General features: G+C 37.9%; 1 protein-coding gene across 1 annotated transcript in view; it reads left to right on the forward strand.

Annotated features, from left to right (window-relative positions):
• Positions 1-12,533, forward strand: part of LOC126418948 (serine/threonine-protein kinase BRSK2) — a 196,209-nt gene that overhangs the window by 164,133 nt on the left and 19,543 nt on the right. The window contains exon 13 of the mRNA XM_050085984.1: positions 6,611-6,783. Within this exon, the coding sequence (XP_049941941.1) occupies positions 6,611-6,783 (173 nt within the window). The remainder of the gene's footprint in view (positions 1-6,610; positions 6,784-12,533) is intronic.

Consider the following 12,533-nt stretch of genomic DNA (forward strand, 5'->3'; position numbering starts at 1 on the left):
TGTGTCTCATTTTGCCAGAATGCAAGAATTGATGCAGCATAGCTTATTGCCTGTGGGAGCCCTGCTAGGATGTCTGTTTATCATGGATGGCGACATCCCTCCAAATTCACTACAGTACCCAGCAATTGTTAACTTTTATAATCAAAAAATATTAGCTAACAATATTATTTGAACTTTGTGGAATGTCTATAATATTAATGATGTAGATCAGTTACTATCTACAGTATAATGAGCAGTCCTCTATCTTTTCCTTGCATTTTGCTTACTGTCTGGTGTAGCTGGTGATGGATAGACTAGTGTAATGAAATTAAAATAGCAAAATTGGAATTTATTTAGAAGAATTTTTCTTTTATTGGCTAACAATATATATACTGTAGCATTTTAAAAACTTTTCTAATTGTAGATATATTATTAATGAGAGAGCTGCAAAAACATGTGCTTCATGTGAGTATTGCCTATCATATAACTATACGTTTCAGATAAATGTTCTGGTAATAAACATATCTTACTTTTAGATATGAATATGTGCAAAATTAAACATTGTTGACAATGTTAATTTCTTATACCACTTTTCTTCTGTACTCAAAAATCTGTTAAACTGCTGTCTGGAGCATTTACTTTTTCATTATTGATAAGATGGCCACATTTTCAACCATAATCAATAAAAGACTCTTTGCTATACTAATAACTGATCTTATCAGTATCTTATATTTTTCCTTGTGATACTACACAGTGCTTAAGATTTACTGTATGTAGTCATGAAAGTGTGTGAAAATTTAAAATACTCTAATTTACAGAATTGGTTCAGACATAACTTTAAAACAAATTCATCATTTTTTCATAAAAATGTAGAACCAGCAGTATTTGCTATGGAGTAGACATCCCACATGAAGCTGTAAGCATAACATAAGAGACTGAAAATAATAATAGTAGTTTCAATGTAAACTCTGTGTTCACCAAACCAAAAATAAAATACAGAAACAGAAAAATTCCAGAAACATATTTATAATAATACGTTAGTAGCCCTCTTCATATGAATTGCCAGAAATTCTACATTCTGGAACTGCAAATCATTGTTGATACTGTAATGACTAGTGCATATAGTAAAATTATCTTCCATCTCCTTGTAGGTAATTTTTACCATTCATGGGTATCTGTACCATACATAAAACATAGGTGCTGTCTTCAGAGTAGTACAGCTAATGCCTTTAAATAAAGTGGTGAGCCAGTTCACATTGATAGTATATTCCTTAACTCCTGGAAACACAATTTGAGCTTACAGAATATTAGACCAGCTTTTTGTTTCTGCTGAGGACTTTCCAGTAGATGGAACTTAAAATGTAATTCTAAACTTGGAGACATAATTCGATCTCATTTTAGGTTCAAGCATACCCAAGGAGGTTGTTATTGTTGTGTCTTCACTCCAAAGACTGAGCTGATACAGCTCTCCATGTGAAACTATTCTGTGCAAGTCTCTTCATCCTGGCATAACAATTGCATCCACTTGAATCTGCTTGCTGTAGACAAGTCTTAGTCTCTCCCTCTACAATTTTTACACTCCACACTTCCCTCCATAACCAAATTAAGCAGTCTTGATGTCTCTGAACATATCCTATGGCTCAGTCCCTTCTTTTAGTCAAGTTGTGCCATAAAGCTCCTTTTTCTCCAGTTTGATTCCTTACTTCTTCATTACTTATCTGATCTACAATCTAATCTTCAGCATTCTTCTATAGCACTACATTTCAAAAGTTTCTGTTCTCTGTTTTTGTACTATTCATAGCCCATGTCTCACTTCCACAAAAGGCTACACCCAAGGCAACTATTTGCAGAAAATATTTCTCAACACTTAAATTAATATTATGCGTTAAAATATTACTCTTGTTAAACATTTCTCTTGCTGTTGCCTGTCAGCATTATATACCTTCCCCACTTTGGTCAGCATAAAGTAGTTTGCTATCCAAAGAGCAAAATTAAACTACTACCTTTTGTCTCTCATTCCATAATTTAAAACTCTCAGAATTGGCTGATTTGGTTATGCTCCATTACTTGGACTATACTTTTGTGTATGTTATCAAGAAACTATCCATTCCATATGATTGATGTCAAAGTTCTTTGTAGTCTCTGGTAGAATTGTATTACCAGCAGACTTTAAAGTTTTTATTTTTTCTCCGTGGACTTTAATTACCTTTCCAAATACTGTTCACAAAATATATTTGAATGTTCTGGTGAATAATGTTGAAACCTCTGTGAGGCTGTTGGTAGACACTGTATGTTGGCATAGTCTCAACATCAGAAAATTATAGTTAACTCCAGAAAGACATTCAAAGGAATTATGCTTGCAGCAGGGATGGGCAGTAACACTCAATGTAAGAGAAGATGGTATATTTCACATAAAGAAGTGGAAAGACCTAAACTTGGTTTGCCTTTACAACTCATGATGAAATAGTCACAATGACAGAATATTATGGAATATGCATTCAGAGCAACCCAAAATAGAATAATTATGAAAAACTAGCTGCAGGAAAAGGAGATACTCATTAGTTATCTGCCCTACCAATCTTATCTTCAGAGTCCTTCTATAGCACTACATTTCTCTCTCTCTCTCTCTCTCTCTCTCTCTCTCTTGGCCAGTCTGGAACTCTTAAAAGATAGGATTAACATGAGAGGCAGAGGAGATCGAAAGAAGAGCAAAATGTTTCTCCATGGATTAGTGTCGTAAGTGCAAGAGATTCACAGAGATGTAGTTTACTGTGAAGCTTCAGAGAACTCATATTCCATGAAAAGTCTAGCAAAATACAACTTGCTCCCAAATATATCTGATGAAATTACCATGACGGCAAAGTCAAAGAACTCCAAGCTCTTTGAAGGCAAACAATAGTGGCACACACCTAAAGGAGGTTTACAAAGCACACATGCAGACATGGATTAATGATTGTTCCTGTAGCAAACAGAAAATAGTTTAAGTTAAGTGTCCCAAATGGTCATTGTACATAATAATAATCAAAATAATATATTTTTAAAAATCAATTGACATCCCTATACATTCTTGACTGACAGATGTAGGGAAAAATGATATGAGAGAGAAAGAGTTAATGAGTCTAGAAAGTTTTGAGTTAATGAGTGATTTTAAGCTCCCACATTGCTTCAAGGCTAACATCTCTGTGAGAAAAGATTGATAGTATAATAGAATATGACTCACTCAAGGGTTAAGACTGATTTAAAGTTACAAAGGAGTTTTTTAAAAATACTGATGTACCCAAACTTTTAAAACATTGTGCTGAGTTGATGTCTGAATCCTGATGTGTAGCAAATGCTGGTTGACTTAAGTTTTGTTTTAGTCGTGCAACAGTTTCACAGGTGCACAGATGCTATTATTGCCACCCATTTCCATTTCATTCTGTACTTCAATGAAAACAATTATTGACAAAATTTAGCATTTTGTCATTCTATACTTCATATTCTTTAAATGAGAATCACCCAAAAAACAAAGAACATCTAAGTGTACAGAAGGTCTTGACCTTCATTTCTACAACTTCTTCATTATTTTGCCGGTTAAATTTAGATCAGTGTGGACCAAACAACAAGATGTGCAAATATGTACTGTCTGATCAAAAATATCCAGACACTTATTAATGGATATTAATATGGTGTGTGTACATCATTCACCTTCCTGACTGCTTGTCTGCTGGGGACACTTTCGGTGAGGTGTCTGAATGTCCTGTGAAGGCATGACAGTTCACTCTTCCTCAAGAGCCAAAACTAGAAATAGTAGTAATGAATGAAGGAAGGAAGGAAGATTGGGGTTTAATGTTCCATTGATGTGGAAATCATTAGAGATGTAGCACAAATGTTTCAATGACGGGGAATAAAATCAGCTGTATCCTTCCAAAGGAATCATCCTGGCATCTGCCTAAAGTGATTTAAGAAAATCACAGAAAACGAAAATCTGGATGGAAGGATGCAGATTTGAACCATTGTTTTCTAGAATCGAGTCCAGTGTGCTGACCACTGCACCACCTCGTTCTCTATGGTAGTAACGATGGACACTGGGGTCCGGAGCAAAGTCAACATGTTTCATGGGGTTTAGGTCAGGAATTTTGGCATGCCACTTCATTTCAGGAATATTATTTTTCGCAAGCCATTGTTTCACTGGTGCTGTTTTATTGGGGGAGGGGGGGGGGGGGGTGCACTGTCATGCTGATAAAAACAATCACCACCCCTTGTCTCTTCCCAAACTGTACACAGTATACAATGCTGTTAAAGAAGTTTATACCTTTCTGCATTATCTTCTTCTTAAGATCCATAATGGGAGCACACCCTAACCATGCAAAACAGCCCCATCATCATGTAACACTGACTACAGAAATGTATGCTTATGAGGAGCTATTCCACCACTGTACATCCTCCACAAAGCTTGATGAGCCCTGTGTGTCAGTACATGACATTTGCTTGGTTTTGGTTTAACTGTGGTTGTTCACTTCTGTTTCCACTTCAAAATAACATCACCGGCAGCCAACCTGGCCAACTTGAGAAGGACTGAAACGCTCCTGATGAATTTGTTGCTTAGGTGACATCCAGTGGCTAGTCCAGTGACTTCAAGTCACTGAGCACTCCTGACTGACCCATTCTGCTGTTACTGCTTCTCTAGTGACAACACAATACTTCCCACTAGCTTTATACTGACACATCCACTTGTTATGACATGCAGTGGTCAATTCTGCATTACATAGAATTGTCTGGGTATTTCTGATTAGATACTGTATTATACATGCGTAAGAGAATATGTCAAACATGATGTTTGTAATGGGATGCCCTTTCCAAATGTAAAAACAACCATTCCCATCAACGTTTATAACTAAGGATTATGACAATATTATGGTATAACATATTCAGTGGAGAAAGTTTAAATGTACTGATAGCCCCCCCCCCCCCCCCCCCCACAGACACATGGAAAATGATAGGTCACTAAGAAATTCCATAGTGTAGGTGTTTCTGCCTTGAATAGTTGGCACACAATTTTCAATAAATTCCAAGGTCTCCTTTTCAGTATATTATTTTTTTCCAAAGTCCATGAATCTCAAATTTTGACATTATCACAAAAGAAGATGATGAATGATAATGAAATATGAATGTCCCCTGACAGCATTAGAAAATGTGTGCCAAATATCTCAATAAACACTGAACATGCATGCACGCGCACGTGACCACACACACACACACCCAGAGAGAGAGAGAGAGAGAGAGAGAGAGAAGATAACAAGATATTGGAAAATAGGTTTTGGAGAAGAAAGTTTTCCTATTGGTTTATATTATAGTGACAGGACAATCTACTAACTTATAGGTCTAATGTCATATTCATCAACTGCTTTGATATGTACTAAGAACATGAGATAGCTTTGCTGCCTATTGAAGTTGTTCTTTTCATGACAATGCTCCTCCAAGTGCAAAAACTGCTGAATGTCACAGAATAGACGGGATTACAGTTAAGGCACTGTACTCACATTTGGAGAGGAATGGGTTTGACATAACTGCTTAGTGATACAGATTTATATTTTCAGTGTTTTATAAACTGCTTAAGGTGAATGCCAGAGTGGTCCCTCTGAAAAGAAAACAGTCAGTTTTCCTGCCCCATCTTTCAGTATGAGCCTGTGCTTTTTCCTTAATTACCTCATTGTTGAAAAGATATTAAGTTCTAACAGTTTTTCTTCTTGTTTGCCAGTGTCTTGATGACGGAATTTTGTCACATCTGTCATTGCGCCAGTTGCTCTCTCTATGCAGAGCACATAAATTTCTTTGTTGGAATTCAGGTTAGAGATGAAGAGAAAGTGAATGAAGCTTGACAGTTTAAAAACTTATTGCAGCAAACAAGTACATCAAGCAGAAACAAAGATGTTAGGTGAACTGTTTGAAATTCTATGTGGCTACGCAGAAAAGTGTTTTTCATTGGCTTCTAAATCTTAAATAGATTTTTATCAAATAGCCATTAATTTCATAATTTCTGTAACAAAGCATCCTTTACATTCTGAAAAATCATCATACACTTTTTGTTTGCTACGACAGCAAATGATCATAACTCCTCCCATTTTATATTTATACTCTGGTGATAAAATGTAGAGTTCATCTTACTCAATCACGGATCATCACTCCACTGTTTTCATTCATTATGTTTTGCTCTCCTGTCCTTTCAGCTTTTCTCACAGAGTGAGGTGGCACAGGGGTAGGACACCAGCATTGGATTCAGAACAGCAATACAAATCACCATTGGGTCATGCAGATTTAAGTTATCCATGATTTCCCTAAATCACCCAAGGCAAATACTGGGATAAGTGAGACTGGTTCCCTTTCCTGTCCTTCTCCATTCCACACTACTGTTCTCTCTCTAATGATTTTGTCATCAGAGGGACATTAAGACCTAATCTTCCTTCCTTTTCTCTCTTTCACTTGATCCACTACCTTGGCACACATTCAAGTTGGTTCAATCCACTGGCAGTGAAGAAATATAAAATGATCTTTACTTAATTGAGGGTCTTGATTTTTTATTACTCTGCATGGGGTATTTCATCCTTACACTTGATTTCAGTTGTAATTTATTGCCGAATTCTGTGGCCAGGTAACATCAGGAGGTTCAGGAGGGTCTGCGAGCACATCCAGTCGCAGGTGTGCAGTCGCAGGCCGCCCCCTTCCCCACGAGCAGCACGCAAGTTCACCACCGAGCTGAGTGAAAGCTCCAGCTGTGGTTCCGACACGTCTGAGCGACTGTCTCCTTACCCTGGCACAAGGCAGGTAAGGTAACTTAACCTGTTAATTGAGTTGCTCCTCTAAGATGAGGCAGCATATGAATTTAAATAAAACCAAAGGAGAACAATCAATCTGAAACACTGTGCAGGCCTACAGAAACAAGAAGTGACTTTGTATGACCATAGGTTCTCTTGATGAATAAAACTAATAAAATTTGTCTCCTGTTTTCAGCTGAGACAGATCATTGATAGACCATAAGATTCTGATGAGTTTCATACTTGTCATCATCTAGAGAAGTTTTGGGATCATCTCCACTGCCTCATCTTAAAATTCTACAGAAGATTTGCCCATCTCCCTCACCATCCCCAACACCCTCAGTGACTGGCTGCACATTATATATAGGGACTTGCAGAGAGATCATGTCCCATATGTCCGGTAGGAAGGCGAACCTTCAGGGATATTGAACAAGTCAGTAATAGCTTAGTAAGTAGATATCACCAACTGTCTTTGTTGCCACATCAAGTATCAGCTTAATTGACAATAGTCATGTGCTGTTTCTTTACTACATTTATGCTTATGTATAATAGTAAATGGACACCTCACTCTACTCTTCCACAAAACACCACTGCTTTTCAGAGACACTATTTAAGCTGCTGCTAATCTATTGGTATTGTCTGACACATACATATGTAAGCAAGTAGTATTTAAACAGAGCCTAAAATCCATGATAATTTAAATATTGTTTGTCATAGTGTGGAGGGTTATTATCATACATATATTAAACCTCCATGTCATAGAAGCTCGGGTCAATTGGAGGAGGACTTGTTAATAATACATACAGCTGTTTGCTCAATTGCTGTTGGAGTACTGGTTATTCTTTGTGTTTACCATTCCTATTAATAAAGTATCAATAAAAAGAATCCCAATAGACTAACTTGTGACTGACCTACTGAATAGGCATGTAAAATCCAATTTTAAAAATCATTTTGGTTGTAATGGAAAACAAACTGATGTTTTCCATTGACAATGGGCATGGCAGAAAAGATGTGATGAATCCAGCTACACATCACAAAAATCAGACTACAGATGTTTGCCAAAATGCCAGAAAATATGTGTCTTACAATTGTTAGGATGAACACCTGATATATTGTTTCAATAATATGTTTTATATACATAATTATGCCCTGGGAGAAGTAATTCAATTTTTTCATTTGCATTCTTGTACAGTAATTATAAATTTAGCCTTTATGTTAAGGAGGCTGCTTGTGAATTCATAGAACACACTAACCTTGTTTTCAGTGCCACTTGAGTTCAAGCTAAAATACAGTAATTTATTTCATGCAGCATATGATTTGCTTTGAATGGGTTTGCCAGTACCTTGCAGCTCTGTCCCTTATAGTTGTTTACAACAACAGTGGATACACATACATTTATTCTTTGCAGTAAAATACATGTGGCTGACTGTGAATACATAATGGTATCATTAATCCTAGTTCTGTTCTACTGGTCAATGGTAGGCAAAAAAACTGGCTGAGGCCATACTTCTGTATGAGCCCAAATTCCTCTCATATTACCAACTTCGTTATTACGCAGAGTGTATATTGGTAAAGTGGATCCCAACCAACATAGTTATCCATAATATTTTCTAAATGGTTGAAAATACCAAAATAATTTGTTGAGAAGTATGACACACATACAGTATGGACCAGTATTAATATTATTATATTTATCTGCTAAGTTCTTGACACAACAATATTTTTAATAGATAGATGCACTTCTAATAGCACCATTAAATAAATATAAAAAGATTTTTTGTTATAACTGCAACATACTGCAAAAACAGTTTGTAAATGAAACACTTATGACAGTTACAATGCTACTGGTTTGGGGTAAGGAGGAGGTTGGGGCGGGGAGCAGGAGGGGTGAGGGACGGTGAAGTGCTGCTGGCGAGCATGCAGGGATGAGATGGAGAGAGGGTAGGGCAGCTAGGTGCAGTCGGGAGGTTAGATGGAGGACAGCGGAGAGGTGGCTGGTGGGGAGGGGTTAGTGGGAAAAGAGGAGTAAAAATATTGGTTGTGTTGGTTGAGTAGAGGACTATGTAGTTCTGGAATGGGAACAGGGAAGGGGCCAGGAGGGTTATGGGAACATAGGATATATTGCAGAGAGAGTTACCACCTGTGCAATTCAGAAAGGCTGGTGTCGGTGGGAAGAATACATATGCCACAGACCATGAAGCAGTCATCGGAATGAAGAATATCGTTTTGGGCAGTGTGCTCAGCAATAGTGTGGTCCAGTTGTTTCTTGGCCAAAGCTTGTCGGTGACCATTCATGCAGACAGACAGCTTGTTGGTTGTCATCCCCACATAGATTGCAGCACAGTGATTGCAGTTTACACCCAAACCTCCAGATGTCAGTCACTCAGATCTGGACCAAACAGTATGTCGATTGAGTATCAACCAAAACTCCTATTTAGTTTATACTGTGTGCTGTTGTCGATCAGAACATGCATAAACATTAATTAAAAGTAAGACCAGTACTACCAGAGAACATGGAAAGTATGTCCTTGATACATTTTATAAGTGGCTTCTATGGGTGATTTGGTAAAAATCAGCCATGGAAGCCACTCATAAAATGTGTCAAAGATATGCTTTCCACGTGCTCTGGTAGTTCTGGTCTTACTTTTAGTTAACATTTATGTACATTCTGCTGGATGACAGCACATGGTATGAAATGCTGGCATGGTAGCTCAGCGTGTTCAAGCAGAGAGCTGGCTGGTCTCAGTAATAAAAAACTGAGTGAAGAGATCAAAAATGAACTTCAGTGTATGTCATGTGATATCTGATATGATCAAATACAACGAACAAAATGATAAAAAAGGTAAGGTGTTAGATTCTTGCCCTGGAGGGTCCCGAGTCCAAATCCCCCCCAACTGTATTGTGTGTGAAAGTGTTACATGTGACAACATTTTTCTGACATGCAAAAGGTCTGTTTGGAGTTTACAGCAATGTCTGCTGGCAGTATGCTTTCGCTTTTGTTTCTTTAAAAGTAATAAATCTATAGAGGACATTTGTAATTTCACAGAAAAATACAGAAATAATTGCATCACACAAATGGAAGTAATAATAGTAATAATAATAATAATAATAATAATAATACATGTAATACAACAAACAGTAGTAAACATAAACACAATAATACATCTACTGTATGTGGTGCTACCATTGGCAGTCATTATTATTATTATTATTATTATTAGTGTTAGTATTATCATTAGTACTTCCACACTTTTGATACAATTTTTTTTATTCTATTGTCCCACTGTCTCTGTTTATTCTGTGAAACTACAAATGCACTAGCTGCTTCATCATGAGTCATGACTGCTCTGTCGCACATGTCCAATGGAATACCACACCTATCTATACAAATGTACTCCATCAGTTTGCTGCTTTCAACAAATGAAGTAAAAGCAGACTGCCAAAAGAACATTTTTACAAACTCCAAAAAGTCTTTTTGCATGGCAGGAAAATGCTGTCCCATACAACGCTTTCACACATAATGCAGTAAAAAAAGGATTAAAAAAATTGTTGCCATTGGGATTCGAACCCAGGACCATCTGTACATCACTCTATGACTCCATCAAGTCACCCACAAAGACCACACATAATGTGGGTCACAGATGTGCTTTTCATGTGCTCTGGTAGTACTGGTGTTACTTTTAATTAATGTTTATGCCCCTTCTGCTGGACGATAGTACATAATATGAACTAAATCAGGGTTTTGATTGGTACTTTATCACCTTACAATGTTCGGTCCGGACCTGAGGATCTCACATCTAGAGGTTTTGGTGTTAGCTTGTAGATCACATGAGTGGTTTCACAGGTAGGCCTGCTTTTGATGGGGTAGATGATGTTTGGGACTGGTGGAGTAGGTGGTGGTGGGAGGATGTATGGGACGGGTATTGCATTTAGGTCTATTACAGGGGTATGAGCCATGAGGTAAGGGTTTGGGAGTAGGGGTTGTGTAGAGATGGACAAGTATATTGTGTAGGTTTGGTGGATGGCAGTGTAACACAATGGAAGGAGTGAGACGGATAGTGGACAGGACATATCTCATTACAGGGCATGGTGAGAGGTAGTTGACACCCCGGCGGAGAATGTAATTCAGTTGCTCCAATCCTGGGTGGTACTGACTTATGAGGGGAATGCTCCTCTATGGCTGGACAGTGAGACTTTGGAGGTGGTGGTTGACTGGAAAGATAAGGCACAGGAGATTTGTTTTTGTATAAGGTTGGGAGGATAATTGTTGTTGGAATGAGATTTCAAATGAGGTTGTTGTTGTTGTGGTCTTCAGTCCTGAGACTGGTTTGATGCAGCTCTCCATGCTACTCTATCCTGTGCAAGCTTCTTCATCTCCCAGTACCTACTGCAACATACATCCTTCTGAATCTGCTTAGTGTATTCATCTCTTGGTCTCCCTCTACGATTTTTACCCTCCATGCGGCCCTCCAATACTAAATTGGTGATCCCTTGATGCCTCAGAATATGTCCTACCAACCAATCCTTTCTTCTAGTGAAGTTGTGCCAAAAACTTCTCTTCTCCCCAATCCTATTCAATACCTCATCATTAGTTATGTGATCTACCCATCTAATCTTCAGCATTCTTCTGTAGCACCACATTTCAAAAGCTTCTATTCTCTTCTTGTCCAAACTATTTATCATCCATGTTTCACTTCCATACATGGCTACACTCCATACAAATACTTTCAGAAACGACTTACTGACACTTACATCTATACTCGATGTTAACAAATTTCTCTTCTTCATAAATGCTTTCCTTGCCATTGCCAGTCTACATTTTATATCCTCTCTACTTCGACCATCATCAGTTATTTTGCTCCCCAAATAGCAAAACTCCTTTACTACTTTAGGTGTCTCATTTCCTAATCTAATTCCCTCAGCATCACCCGATTTAATTCGACTACATTCCATTATCCTCGTTTTGCTTTTGTTGATGTTCATCTTATATCCTCCTTTCAAGACACTGTCCATTCCATTCAACTGCTCTTCCAAGTCCTTTGCTGTCTCTGACAGAATTACAATGTCATCGGCGAAGCTCAAAGTTTTTATTTCTTCTCCATGGATTTTAATACCTACTCCGAATTTTTCTTTTGTTTCCTTTACTGCTTGCTCAATATACAGATTGAATAACATCGGGGAGAGGCTACAACCCTGTCTCACTCCATTCCCAGCCACTGCTTCCCTTTCAGTGTCCCTTGACTCTTATAACTGCCATCTGGTTTGTGTACAAATTGTAAATAGCCTTTCCCTCCCTGTATTTTACCCCAGCCACCTTCAGAATTTGAAAGAGAATACCCCAGTCAACATTGTCAAAAGCTTTCTCTAAGCCTACAAATGCTAGAAATGTAGGTTTGCCTTTCCTTAATCTAGCTTCTAAGATAAGTCGTAGGGTCAGTATTGTCTCACGTGTTCCAATACTTCTACAGAATCCAAACTGATCTTCCCCAAGGTCGGCTTCTACCAGTTTTTCCATTCGTCTGTAAAGAATTCACGTTAGTATTTTGCAGCTGTGACTTTTTAAACTGACAGTTTGGTAATTTTTGCATCTGTCAACACCTGCTTTCTTTGTGATTGGAATTATTATATTCTTCTTGAAGTCTGAGCGTATTTTGCCTGTCTTATATATCTTGCTCACCAGACGGTAGAGTTTTGTCTGGACTGGCTCTCCCAAGGCTGTCAGTAGTTCTAATGGAATGTTGTCTGCTCCCAGGGCCTTGT

Source organism: Schistocerca serialis, chromosome 9 (assembly GCF_023864345.2).
Source record: "Schistocerca serialis cubense isolate TAMUIC-IGC-003099 chromosome 9, iqSchSeri2.2, whole genome shotgun sequence".
Lineage (NCBI taxonomy): Eukaryota > Metazoa > Arthropoda > Insecta > Orthoptera > Acrididae > Schistocerca > Schistocerca serialis.